Consider the following 15297-nt stretch of genomic DNA (forward strand, 5'->3'; position numbering starts at 1 on the left):
ATGTTCCTATGTTCCTTTCGAAAAAAAAGGATTAGTTTTGCCTACATTTTTCGTTTGAAAAATAGAAACCGATTGTTATAGGCAACAATTCGGTACCGATACAACAATATGATAACAAAAATTGTACTGAGAGAGCGATGAATAAGTAAAATAAAATTCTGAAAATATAGATACACGAATGTCGTTTCCAAAAAAACCACATAGCATCATAGAGGGTTAAAAATACACAGTTCGTTGTTGCATACAAACACGATAGTCTACGTTGAACATTTACGTGCAGTAAGGCAGATTTCAGTTTTGCGGAAATTGGTTCGCGCTTTCAACCACCAGCCGAAATTATTCCAGGACGTTATTATTGCTACGTTATTATTGTATTATGACGTGATACCACTTGCAGAATAAATTGGGTTCCAGTTTGTCTAACATTGTTATTATTATAACACTGTTATCGTTAAATTAGAGGAGTAAAGTAAAATTAATGCTGAAAAATAATAATCCTGCACGTAGTTTATGAACGCGACATTAACTTCGTGTCCGCGGCAAAGCGGCAGCGGCACGACGTTACGGTTGAAATCCGTCCTCGCTGCCTTGCCCGCTAGACACCTTTGGCCCCGAGATTAGAAGCATTAATTATAATTTAGATGAAACGATTAAATCCGCCGGCTAAGCCGGGAACGCGCTGAAATTGCTGCGCACCGTTTATGATTCTCTTTTATTAGGAAATTATACAGTGGAAATAACGCCGCTCTGAAAAGGTAATCTTCTTTGAAATATGTCACGTTTTTCTTTAATACCTACTTTCAAGTTTAATCGAAAGAAGAAGAAGATATAATTTGTTTGTTACGTGTCCTATATCGTACTTGGTCCATTGAATCTTGAAGAGAAGCGAATTCGAATTTGTTGCATATTTAAATGAGTTCGAAACTTGAAATCGCAGAAGTGAAATACGTTTTCGAAATCGATATTAACTTATTATATTAATTATATTAGAAAATAATCGATATTAATTAATTATACAACTGAATATCTACGCAAAAATTTATTATATAGGATGCTATAGGAAAGTAGTGTAAGTAGGAACGTTGCGCATTTAACGTTTCATTGTACATTAATATTTGCGGCTATACGCGTTTAAAATAAGCGAGATGCAAAAACTACGACACTGCGAGAAAAATAGTAAATCTACCAAACAGCGTGAACAATCTATTAAATTCAGAAGTAAAACTTAATAATTCTCACACAATTTCTACTCACATCGAATTGTTAGTTAACGATTTAGATATAAAGGAACAACTGCACAGCGTTGCTGACGATCTCCGATTAAGGAAAAAAAAAAGAAAAATTAAACTAATTTCACCATAGAATCTGCGTTACTCGAGAAGATAGGTTTCGATAATGCTCGTCTTCGAATAATCAAGCAACACGTTACTACAAGCAACAAAGCGGCAGTAGAGAGGCAAAGCGTATATCGTACGCCGCGTGATATCAAGTTTGCTGTAACTTCGAATTAGTTTTCGTAACACGACTTCTCGCCACTCGTATATTCTGCGAGAAGCCGCACACGTCCACCGTCGTCTTCCACGCTGTCGTGGCTTCGTGAGTGCCATCGTGCCTTAAATCACCTCAAAGTGCTCTAAAGCGGGGGTTAATCGAATTTAGCTGCACATAAATCGATGTCCCTTCACGCTGGAAGGAACAATTTCCTTTGGTCGCGGTAAGTTATATCTCGCAGAATAGCAAATATATATGTATACGCGAGCAAATATTTTTGATGAAAGTATCGTAATAATATAATAAAGAGAGTAATAGAGATAAATGGTCGTAGCTAGGAAGATCGTCGTTGCAGGAAAGAATATATCGATTCCGTCTGGACTTTTCGATGGATTTCTGGTGTTTAAATATGCCAATCCTTTGTAAATTTGCAATGTTCCTATGTTCCTTTCGAAAAAAAAGGATTAGTTTTGCCTACATTTTTCGTTTGAAAAATAGAAACCGATTGTTATAGGCAACAATTCGGTACCGATACAACAATATGATAACAAAAATTGTACTGAGAGAGCGATGAATAAGTAAAATAAAATTCTGAAAATATAGATACACGAATGTCGTTTCCAAAAAAACCACATAGCATCATAGAGGGTTAAAAATACACAGTTCGTTGTTGCATACAAACACGATAGTCTACGTTGAACATTTACGTGCAGTAAGGCAGATTTCAGTTTTGCGGAAATTGGTTCGCGCTTTCAACCACCAGCCGAAATTATTCCAGGACGTTATTATTGCTACGTTATTATTGTATTATGACGTGATACCACTTGCAGAATAAATTGGGTTCCAGTTTGTCTAACATTGTTATTATTATAACACTGTTATCGTTAAATTAGAGGAGTAAAGTAAAATTAATGCTGAAAAATAATAATCCTGCACGTAGTTTATGAACGCGACATTAACTTCGTGTACTGCAAATGAATTTTCAAAATTGTATTATACAACGTGTGAATGTCGAACATAGAAAGGATTATATGATTGCAGTGAAACAGTCACGAGTTTTCGTAATAGTCAGTAAATAAATTGAACACGATACAGCAAACTCGTAATTTCGATAACACTAAGCTAAACGAGAACGGATTCCATAATTAACGGACTGTAATATCTCAAATGTTAAATATTAAATTTTACGATCTAAATATTGTCCAAACATATTGTATTTTATTTATAAAATATAATACTTTGCAATATTAATATCTATCCGATACGAATTCGTTATTGATATACACACATATACGTAATCTTAAAAATTCATTCTCTTCGATATTTCCCGCAAATAATTTTATATTTGAAATACACAAGAACGAAATGCTCATCTTCGATCACAGCGAATCGAAAACCAAGTAATTAATTTCACGTGGTAACTTCCAAACGCGTATCGGCGAATCGGATGTCGAAATAAAAGATATGCGGGTGTACGAGAGAATCATGTTCGCTCCACTTGTCTCTGACACAAATTTTGCTCGTTCCATCAAACAGATAACCAATGATACACCGCTATCGACTACACGATAATTCTTGTAAAGTTGGCAATACTTAAAGCCTTAGTTAAGGCAATATAGAAAATTGACATAATCGGCCATTTATTGATCCCGCAAAGGGTGACTAATTCGCAGGGTTACAACTATCGCTCAACTATCAATATATCCAGATGCCGATATAATATTCAACGACGGGCTTAGCCGAGCCGCGGCAGAGATGCAATTTACAATGCGATTCGTGTTTATATCTCCGTATGTAGGCATAATAATTGCACCATCATGGCTGAGTAACGAGCTATCGGGAGCATGGCGTAACAAAGAGAACGCATAGCAGGGTAATTTTAGTGGCCTTTACACGTAATGGCTATGCACGGGCATAGCCAGCTGATCGTTTCGTACTGCTCCGACTACAAAGCGTTATTAACCCCGTTTCCCCATATCCATACTTTACGGTGAAATACTAAAACATTACAATCGACTGGTTGTTCCGTGCGAATGTGTACTATCGTATCAGATATCATTTATGCAAATTTTTAGATGGTACAACTTCTGTCGTTTGCCTGCACAACTCGCCGATATAAAATATCACGGTGCATTGTGAAGTTTATAAAAATAATTGCACAATGGTACGTTAGGTGAAACTTGCTCGTGCTTAGATTATCTGCACGTACCTTAGCTTTATAATGCATGAAAAATTTGTCAAGGAAAATCTTGGCAATTAGAACGGAACGCAACATAAGATATATGAGGCTTAGGATCTGATTAAGAAGACAAGTTAATACGTAGTTTGAGAATCTTAAGCGAAACGAAACTCTCGTTAATTTGAATTATCATTATGTCAACTGATCTCACAACAATGCGTATATAGCGTTGATTGAGAACGTGTATTTAAATTTACGTGTATTAATATTCTTTTTTCAGTGGTGTTTAAATACATCTGACCACCTTCCGTGAATCGCTGTTGATAATGTAGCAAATAAAACCACGTTATGAAAGATAAAACGTTCATATAATTCTATAATAATTCTACAGTAACATATTTTCCCCCATATTCAGAACCACCTTCAGAAACGTTGTTTCAATTTGTCGAACCAACTATCCTCAATCATCTACCATCACATTGCTTGCAATTGTTTTTAATAATTAATACCGGGCGTTGTAGGTAGCAGCCGAAGATATCAATACAACCGCCAGCTGTTATCATTTTAACTAAGTTGCTAATACAGGAACAATGTTAATTATGATGATAATGTTCTCACATACACACAACACACGCTACACTAATGGCAGCGTCGCGTACAAATTGCACAGAACTGCATAGGTATAACAAGCTAGGATCACGTCCATTGTTCTTAAGGAAAACTTCATTTGGCAAGATTAAAACGCCCCCAGCCTTTATTCCAGCTTGGCACACGCTGCGAAGTATCACCACCCTCGGGAGCAAAACTCCAGGTGTAAACAGAATTAAAAAAAAAATAAAAAACAAAATAGAGAGCAACTGGATGCACACAGTTTGAAAATTCTTAAAGTTTTTATTTTAAAGATTTTAAATATTTACATTTTAACTTCGTTTCGTTGCCGATCTTATCTCGGCAATTTCAAACTATAATATTTAAAACATTCACTTTAAATCATGCTATAATGTATTGCTTTTAATTTCAACTTCTTAATTAAGTTTTAAATTAAGATCGATGGGGAATTAAAATTCAATGAAATCTCATTTATACAGCTATTTTACGATAACGTCATCTTTTTCCACCTTTAGCGGTAGACGATAATAATAATAAATAAGATAGAAACACTTAGAACACAATGCAAAATCCACAATTTCACGTATTATTCCTTTGCTGCAATAACACCATTAAAAAATATGTGTCGAACGATTCTTTAAGCTCCTTATAACTAACTGAAAATAATAAAAACGACACTTGATCCTGTTATACAAACGCCATCCTTTCCGCTGATTCTATTGACAAACAACAATATTGTTGCATCATATTTTCCAACACAACTAATATTTTCTAGCTGTGTCACTCCCGCTAACGAAGCTACAGACTCATCCGGGAAATGTAATTCTTCCATCGACGAAAATGAAATTCCACTCGATTCCCTTTAAAAAAAGCAGCGTCCGATATCAAATGCACGACACAAACCCTTGGCCAACCGATTATACCAGAGACAGGATTCAATTTGCAAATTTAATCACGCTTAGAGACAGCTGTTACAGCTAACCTCGGGCGATTCCATTTCTAGCCAATAACAAAGCTTCATATCCCGCTACTTTCACGACACACAGGACAAACTTTGCGCAGTTTCTACAGAGCAAATCCTAATCTTCGCAAAGCCGTGGTTGCATCGGGCGCGTTTTGACGTAGGACGGTCATCGTTCGACCTTAATTCGAGGGTGCATACAGAGGGGCCGAAGGCAGAAGCACGGAAAACGAGGGAAGTTTCGCCGGCAACCCCCCGGAGAACGTGGCTTACAAAGCGGACTGGAGAAAGAGAAGCAAGCGGAAGGGAGCTGCACCGGGAGGGCAGGAAATTACGTCTCCGGACGTCCGTTCGTTCGGCTTCAGAGCTCTCTCTGCAACACAGGACTCGAGAGGAGCTGGCTGGCTGGCTGGCAGCTCCTTCACAGGCCAAGGAAAAGAGACACGGTAAGGCCGAGAGGAAGCGCCAACGCTGGAGAAAGAGAATCGGCTGCGAGACAGAGAGAGACTGATTTCGTCCCTGACCGGGAACAAGAAGGAGGAGGAGAACTGGGAAAGGAGACGAGTACGCCACGAGGTCGTCGAGAATCCTGACCTGGCTCTGCAGCCTAGAATATCGTCGAAATTCACCTTTATTTAGCGTCAACGCAGCGGGTGTAACGAGCGCGAAGACGACCACTATTTTCCACGTTCCAGCTGATTTTAGGTTTAAGCTTGGGCTTACGACTGGCGACGTCCTCTTGCGTCGATTGAGGATCGATAGCGAGCGAGCAAGTTGGAGATTGAGAAGGAATTTGAAGGTGTTCTTGCGAAACACTGTGCACTTCGTCCACCAATTCTAAAAAGGCTTTTACCATACTTTCTTTATCTATTTCGCACTAAAACCTTGAACAACTAATCGTTTCCTTGATTACACCGTTACATCATTAGTTTCGAAAGAATTATTTTTCTTGCTTTGTACTGTTCCATCATTTCACGACATGAAGCTACTTCCAAGATGTCCTGATGATAACCGATCAAAGAACGGAGATATAAAAGTATATGATAAATGGAGATATAAAATATTATCCAACCTATGCATATCGAATCATAAACCATTAATCGTACTTCACGAAGGCGATTATTCTAAAAAAATTCAGAGGAAACCGGGATGATGGATCTCCAGTAAAGTCGTGGAATCGATTAGAACGATATCCAACTCGAGCGAGTGCTGATAGGACGCGAGCGGAATGTTTACCCGGTTCTCGACTCGCACTCGGCGTACACGGAGTTAGAGAAAACTTCATTAGCTTTGAGCACTTACTTCCCTTGCGAACTACCTCGCTGTGTGAATTAGTTTCAAGACACACTTCATCCATTTGCCGTGGCGAATCGAACCGCGAGCAACCTTCCAACCGAAATCTTGATCGTTCACCATCCTGACTTTCATCGATTCATTCTAGTGGCTGACTATTGAGCGTTAGGATCATTTATCAAGTCGCTTCATAAGTATAGTTAGTTGGGGGAGTGCTTCTCCGCGAGAGAAGCAAATCTCTGATATTTCTTCTCCCTATTTTCGATTTCCTTCTCTCCTTCGTTTTACATGTGCTAGGTACATCGTTTCTTTAAAATTATTAGCTTCTTTAAATTGTTAACGTAAGTCGTAATTCACAACACTTTTGCAGTGAATGGGATGAATGATAATTTTATAATTTTCTTTCTTAAATCGATCAAACAATTTAACAAGTTATACGTACATTTTCGTTTATATATTGGGAAATACGATTAACGTCTTAAATTAGAAAATCGATCTCCTTTCGTTCGGGAAAAAAGAAAGAGGGGAAGAACTTTAAAAATCGTTTAGCGGTACAGTTTCCAACGCTTGAAAAATTTCACAGTAAACGAAACTTATAATAAATGATGGCTCGGTGTTCGGTTTTACTCCCCACATTTTCCTCGCTCCAAAAAATATAACAGTAAAGTTTCTATCACTTGAAAAATTTCACGCCAAACAAAACTTATAATAAACGATAGTTCGGTGTTCGGTTTAGCTCCTCACTTTTCCACGACTTCCTCAAGGTACAATAGACTACTTTTAACATTGAAAGTCGTTCGTATTATCCATTACACTCGCACCTTGTACGATGTAATTTTAACCGTGAATTGTGAGATGAAATAATTATTCGAAAATATTATCATTTTTCCAAAGCTCGACGCGTATTCTACATAGGACTCATATGAATCAATATGGAAGATTTTTTCTTTTTTATTATTATTTAATTTGTACTTTACAATTCGTCCAGCTGAACATTTGAAAAATTTTTCTAATTTTTCATGTGGATGGCTACCCCCAGCAGGATACCATCTTCGAGAATATGGAAGATGTACACTCAAGAATTCAGCTCCGATAATCACCAAACTTGGAAACATTGACCATGACCATGCTCGCCACGTTCGTTAACAATTTCTCCACGCTGAAGAATGAATGAGAAACGGAATTACTTAAAGAACGAGCCGGTGCAGATATCTTAAATCATTCGCTAATCTAATTCCAGGTTCGTTTCGCGCCAGGTAATGCGTTTCTGCGTAATGTCACGCTCGATTTTCACGCAGATACAGGTACCTGATGGCTGGTCTATGGAAGCCGTTGTCGACAGGAAAGACGAAAGAGAAAAAGAGAGCGAGCAGTGGAGAGAACGGGATAGAAAAACAGGGTAATAGGTTCCCTTTGAAATACATCCTCCGGTCGGTGATGCGGCACATACATCTTCCCGCGGTAATCAGCGCCCTCCGGTTTAAAAGCAACGAAGGTAGGTAATATCCGGAGGCGATAGACGCGGATGCGAAAACCCGGTCTCGCAGACACCCTCTATCCCCGGCTTTGCACCATGAAAACCATCCCCTTGAAATCTACCCCCAGCTAACCGCAGATCCACCGCGGATCCACGTCTATGGGTGTGCAAGCGTCTTCTTTTTTTTTTTCTGCCGACTAACTTGATCGACTGTTCGAAATCGAACGCCTGGCGAGCTCTTTGATGAAGAAAAATGATTAACCACTTACGCTTCTGGGTCAAGTTGTGTTCCACGTTCAACCTACATTTCGCTTCTATGGGAATATATACTCGTAATTTAACGTTACAGCTTCCTGTAATGGATCACAGCTTGGTGTGAAATATTCCTATGAAACATTCTTCTTTCTTAAGCTTGGAGTTATCGAGTCGTACGAACGATGATAGGTAGAATATTAATGCGTTTATAGGAAGTTTGATGGTGCAGAATATGTAAAAATATACCTAAAACGATTGGAAGTATATAGATATTAAAGTATTGAAGGGAAAAAGTAGCTGCAGTATTTTCGGTAACTTCGCACAAATGGGAACGACTATGGCGCGAGAGATTGAATCGAGTCGACGTGATGCATTCAATTAACGTAATACAGTGGAATTCACGAACCGTTATACGCGTTAGTCGACTATGAGCCATCGTGTCTCACTTGCCCAAGCACGTTCATTGTTTTCGCTTTTCACGACCTGGCAACTCGATATGAAAGCAAATATTGCTCTATTTACAGTAGCGTAAGATCATAAATTGTTTTTTTTTTTTTTTTTGCTGGAACGTTTCGAAATTACACTATCCAAACTTGACATTTTACTATCTATCTAGATCACTGTGACTTTCCCTCGCTTTATCATAATGCGGGCCAAATTTATAATTCGTTCGAATTAGCAATGACTTTGTAAACGACGATTCGTAATGATTGAAGTACGAATATCGCCTATAATAAAATAAAATAGGTAATGTTAAATATTTAACGGGATTGATATATTATGAAACTTCACCGTGTATCGTACGTTCTATGCTACATAAACATGGACCTACTGTAAATAAAGTGGAACGTTACGTTAAAATACTAACATTAATCCTCTGTTAATCTCTTCTCTGTCACTTCGAAATTATATAACATTGCTTATGTCAATAATCCGATTGTAACAGTCATTAGTTCTTGATTCTTTCAGCGTACTAAAAAGCTATAACGAACGTTGATTTCGTTTATTCGGGAGCAACGAAAAAGACAGCCATAGAGAGTGAAAATGGTTTCTGCAGAATTTTTAATGGCCATTAGTAATTTCAAAAATACAAAGTTCCGTGCGTAACAGGGATAAATAAAAATAATACAGCATCAAGTTGCCTGAAATTCTACCTTCATTATGTAAATTGTAAATTAACGCGTAACAAAAACATTGGACATTTGAAACAAGGGCGTAGAAAAAAAAGTTACAAAGCGAGGAACTGTACGATAATTTTATATACGTAGAAAGAAGCGAAGGAAAAAGATTTTCGAACGAAATTCTCGTTGATAACGAGACAATTCCAGGACGCGGATGTCCGCCGAAACAAAAGCTGCCATCGCGATAATCGTTTCCTTTCTACCATTCTACGAGTTCTCGCACCATTGAACCATTGCTTTTTCCATTCGACGACAGAAATTTGTCTGTTATTTCGACGAGCAACATCGCAACAGAGAGCGTGGTAACGCGCGAATCGCTGACACCGAGAGCTTGAAAGTAGGTACCTCGTAATTGCGATTGCAGAACTACTATGCGCATCCGGTGTCTGCATTTTCCATGGCCGGAAACGGGCATGAAACGTGACAGGGGAAGGGGTGTAGTACTGGCGAGAGAAAGAGAGGAAGAGAAAGAGAGATGGTCTGATTTTCGAGTTCTTCAACAATGGCACAACTTGACTCCGGTTTATTAAGCAAAAGACAAGGATGTACATGACTGTGCAATAAACTTTTGTAATCCTTGCCAGTGTTGAGTGAGATGTATGAGAATCTATTACAAATTTAAATATAAATGGGATTAAAGTAATATTCAAGAGGAATATTTAATATTTTTCCGTAACGAAGCAGCCGCTTAAAATTTTTAATCCAAACCTCGTGATAAATTTTCTTCGTTGCTTATAGCGTTGAATACAATGTACCGGAAATATCTTTGCAAGTGTGATTAAAGTAAGCGCAAGCATCCAAATTTTTCTCTATCCTGTGACAGTTTATTACCAGATTAATCCTACCTTTCACGACCTTGCATTTTCATACTATTTTCCTGATATAATTCAAAGTTTAAAGAATCGAGGAGTATGTTCTTAAGGGGAAATAATATTTCAAGAACCTGATCGAAGGTAGATATTATTCCGAGGTACCAGCTATCATTCCAAGAACTCCATCAACGTCTCGAAGTAACAGAGGCGAGCAAACCTCGAAGATCCTCGAGATTGTAACAGATGAAATTGAACAGAAGGGCGGCGACTGCTGAGAATTGGAGTAAAATTAACTCAGTACTTCGCCAGAATGTCCGACTCGATTAGACTTCGAGAGACAACTAGCTCGGAAGCACCTGTGGTTCGACGTTCTTTCATGATTTGTCGAACAAGAGAACAAAGCCGAAGAGCGATTGGATACGGCGCCTTAAAATCCTTCTCGGGATTTACTTGAATCCTCGTTGAAGATTCATAGATACTCATTGACATATCGATTTAACGTCGCTGTATACCTTACAATTTGGATTTATGCGAATGACAACGTCACATCGAATCGACATTCGAGGCAGACTCCATTCAATATTTAATCCGGATTCGCTCAAACATCCAATCAAAAATCATTCGAACGAGAAACGTTCCAACATTCTAACGTCTATATTACACGAAGATTCGTTCGCTGACAAGACTACGCTCACAGCCGCGAGTGTTGTTTTACTGTCACAAATCCATGTCGATCAGTTTGCCAAAATAACGTGCATATGTATTTAGATATCACGTGTAAACGAATAATTGCCAATAAACATTCAGTCACAAGTTCGAAAGATACTTTAAGCATTTTATATATCTTTGTTACGTGTATTATGCGAATTCTTGGACCTTCATATTCCCCATAAACGCATAAATTCATAAACGAAATTGATGAATTCTTCTTCCATCCCTGTCGTTAGAACTTCACCCTTGTAACTTCAAAACTTTCAAATCTCTTCGTCGCGTGTCAATCCATACACTGGAATCATTTGTTAGGAAGAAAATGCAGCTTGTAACGAGAAAATACAGCTCAACATCGCCAACAGTGATACCAACACCTATTGTGTAAAAATCGAAAAAATATGACCAAGAGAGAGAGAGAGTGTGAGACTGTCTTGACCCATCAGCTATAGAAATACAGCCGGCTATTCTTAATTGTCAGGCTGTTTAGAGCAAAGTCCTTTATCGTTCTATTCTCGGTAGTGGTCGGTTCGGACGGTTAAATTCTACCGCCGACAGGGACATTCAACATGGCGCACAGTATCACGGACAAAAGCGTAAGCATCGAAAACGCGAGCTACTTACCTTGGGTTTCCACGAAGAGCAGCGTGGTGCAGAGCGTTGAAGCCATTGTTGTTCGTGAGGGTGATGTCTGCGGCATGGTCCAACAACAGAGCCAACATGTCATCCCGTTTCTTAGAGATCGCATCGTGAAGGGGAGTGTCACCTTCGGAGTCCTAGAAACGAAGGAACAGCTTTCACTTACAGGGTGTCGTACACGGTTTTTTCGTTAGGAATCGATTACCTCGGACAAAGGATCGTGGGTCTTTTCTGGTTAAAACAGAGGGTTCTTGTTCGGAGAGGACACTTGTATTCTCGCAAGCGGATTATATTTTGAAACCCCGGAAACCAGGAAATTTTACGAAGAAACACGTAGTAACTCATATTGCGTAAATATGTAAAATATTATTTATTATAATTATATTTATTAAATTAATTTTCGTTTAAATATTAGGTTGTCCGAAAAGTTTCTTTTTTTTATGAGAAAATAACAGACGCACAATGTTTTTTATTTTATATTATTTTGCCAAATTACGTACGATCCAATTTGCTATGTCGAGATAAACACCGCGACATTTCACATATTTGGTTTCACGTTTGCATGAATATGCACTGTTGTAAAAATCACATTTGCGTAAGAAATACATTTTTCGGACAACCTAATATATTATTTCGAAAGGGGCAATTTATATCAATTTTGCAAAATGTATGTATTTTCAATATCTTGTGATTTCTACGTACATTGTCAAGTTTGTTTCGAACATCGTGAATACGATCGTAACGATCGCATTTCATTATCGTGTTAACGAAATTTCTAAATGTTTTTTACCAGTACAACACACGTAATATATTCATAAAAAATTTCTGTAAGTATCCAACGTAACACGCCACTGTGTGCGCGTTACCACGTCCCAATAGACGAATATGATACGAGTATTATATTGGAACACTTGTATTTTCAAGAAAAATATTATTTCTTAAATTCTGGAAGGAGATAAGAATACGATAATGCAAAAATAAATGTAGAGACTTTTCTTCGTACATATCATTTACCTCTTCAATGACAACAGACTACGGGGAACAGAAGCTTGCATTATATTTATACTGTGAAAGAGAATGTCATTCAGAAGCCGTAGGAACAGGAAAGAAATACCTTTATCCTAGCGCGTGCTTTCTGCTTTCAATGTAAAAATAGAAAGTAAAGTTCAATGTAAAACAGAAATTTTTCTTCGCGCTTCAGTATATAGTGCATAGAGGTTTTCTTCGCGATACATTATTCATATTTCAACAAAAAAGAGTGCTTTTACAAAACGCAAGAACCTGCACTCCATTTACGTCAAGCAAGATATTCTTTTCAAAGAAGTAAGAATGCAATCCGTAGATATTATTTTTATAACTTTGTTATTACTATTTATTGCTTGCTTATTCTGTTCCATGCCGAATAAATTGTTTCCCTACACCTTGAATATTTTCCATTTGTAATACGTGTCCGCAACTCCCTACGAGTTCTTTCAATTCGATTTATTACGATTTTAAGAACGATGTAACTAAGAAAAACGCGGAACCATCTAAAAATTACTTCGCGTATTACTTTTCGATTAAATTCGAGCTTGACAATTTATTAGAACGTAGCGCTCGATATTTCATTTCATAATAATAGGAGATAGGAATATAAATACACTCGCTTTTGAAAATGTTAATAATTTACTTTCTAAGAATTTGATGTTCCAGTTTACCTAATCATTACGCACGCAAAAACTGTTATTCTGCATTTTATTCGCGTGTGAAGCGATCTCCTGCCAATTTTCCACTCCACCCTAATTAAGACCTAACCAAATGCAAACACACTTGACGATTTGATAAGCTCGATTTTCTCGAAAACGAAGCTTCCAAAGCAATTTCGTTGTTCTCTCGTATCCGCTTATTTCGAGTCATAGAATCGCCCTGATTTCGTTCGTACCAGGAATTTAGTCCCGAAAGGTACATATAACAGATTTTACGAGATTAGTTAAATTACTGGAAACGAGTCGGTCGTACTTTAAAGATTCGCGGTACTCGAGAAAAATTCAGGGCGGCGTGGTGGGTGGTGGCGGGCCAGTGGCATCCGAGCCGGCTGCGTAAATAATAGGACATCAGGCACAGATACTTTATGGGATCAGTTGGAAAAATCCTTTGTATAACTCCAATAACCGTGGAGGATAAATCTGCCGGCGCTGTCGAGAACCGGCGGTGCTATCTCGCGCTATAAATGCTGGCCATGCGTCACGCCACTAGCTGAGAGCGCAAGAGAAAGAGGCCGAGAGGATACGACGAGGAGGGGGCGAACAGCGGACAGAGAATGAAAACCAAGAATGAAAAAGAAGCTTTCGAAAGGGGTGCGAGGAAAGGGTATAGAGATTGAGGTGAAAGTAGATATTTGGAAGAAGGAAAGTGGATGAGAAGAATGAAGCAGAGAGCGGCGTGTGTGTGCGAATGGGAATTGTCCGAGGATTGCACGACAGCCACGAGACCCTGTTTTATTTACCTGATCGCACCATCCTGACCATTATTCTCGCCAACGTTATCGAGCCACGAGGGCTGATCGGTGCACGATGCAGACCAGCCGTTAACTCCACCAACTTCGTTTCTACTTCCATGAACTGCAATTAACGGATCGCGATCGAATTAACGAGCGTAAAGAACACAGTCCAGGGAAAACAATCGCATGTACGCGACCGACCGATGAACAGGACTCGCTAGACTTCTACCGACTCCTGTCGACATCGTAATTTCCCTTCCTTCGGTCGTTTTTTATCCTTCTCGTGACGCCTATCAGTGTTTTCCGGCTTTATCGCGATCTCCTTTTATAACAACATGCATCGTAATAGCCAAATAATTTGCGGTTTACTCTTTCTATACGCGTAGAAGCATGTTTTTAATATAACGATAAATTAGAATGAAATAAATAAATACTAAAGTTCTTCGATTAGAGATAATCGTGGTGATTACTCGCTGAAACTTCTTGCCAATTGCATTAACGCTCGATCTTGGCTATACGTAACGTTGTACTGGTTAATTGTCGTTAATTGACTAAGCATAAGTAATTTTTTTCATATTTATAGAATTAGTAAAAAAAAAGTAACTATGTAAACGCGTTTTGAAAGAATTGTTTTATCTTGTCACTTATAGTTAATTGGACAGGTTGTAGACGATACGAAGTATGAAACATAACGCTGCTAGTCAAAAGTTTCAAATTACCTACTTAGCAGCATTATGGAATTTTTTGCAAATTTTTTACGCTGACAGCAATTCACCTCCTCTGGACCTAACTTTTTCGCTTTAAATTTCACTTCTAAAAATTTTCACTCAAGACTTAGGAAACTTGCCTCGCGGTGCAAGGTTTACGTGTTTATCAGGTGCGCCAGAAAAAGAAACTATCAGAAAATTCTAAAAATTCAATCTCACCAATCACCTACTTAACTTAATCCATGAGAATTCATACGATAGTCGATAATTTCCAACTAAATTAAAAATATTTCTATCGCTCGAACCATAAAAATATTTCTATATCAGATCACACGATCCGGTTTATTCGCAGATGTTTGCTTGTCTGTTAGCCAAAAATCGATTACCAGACAATTGCCTATCGTTCCAAATACTAAAAAAGATTCGAATCTCTTGAAAATTTAAAAATCCTGAAAAGATCTCCAAAAAATTGATAAAAGCAAAAACACGAACGAAATAAGCTTCTG

The 15297-nt window shown here is 38.2% G+C and overlaps 1 protein-coding gene across 1 annotated transcript in view; it reads right to left on the reverse strand.

Moving 5' to 3' along the window:
* Positions 1-1250: 1250 nt before the first annotated feature.
* The window catches only part of LOC100746958 (E3 ubiquitin-protein ligase MIB1), a 93374-nt gene continuing 79327 nt past the window's right edge, over positions 1251-15297 (reverse strand). Inside the window, exons 9-10 of the mRNA XM_003486488.4 lie at positions 11591-11742; positions 1251-1293 (exon numbers count right to left, since the gene is read on the reverse strand). Of these exons, the coding sequence (XP_003486536.3) occupies positions 1251-1293; positions 11591-11742 (195 nt within the window). The remainder of the gene's footprint in view (positions 1294-11590; positions 11743-15297) is intronic.

Source organism: Bombus impatiens, unplaced genomic scaffold (genome assembly GCF_000188095.3).
Source record: "Bombus impatiens unplaced genomic scaffold, BIMP_2.2 scf_0114, whole genome shotgun sequence".
In the NCBI taxonomy this organism is placed as follows: Eukaryota; Metazoa; Arthropoda; class Insecta; order Hymenoptera; family Apidae; genus Bombus; species Bombus impatiens.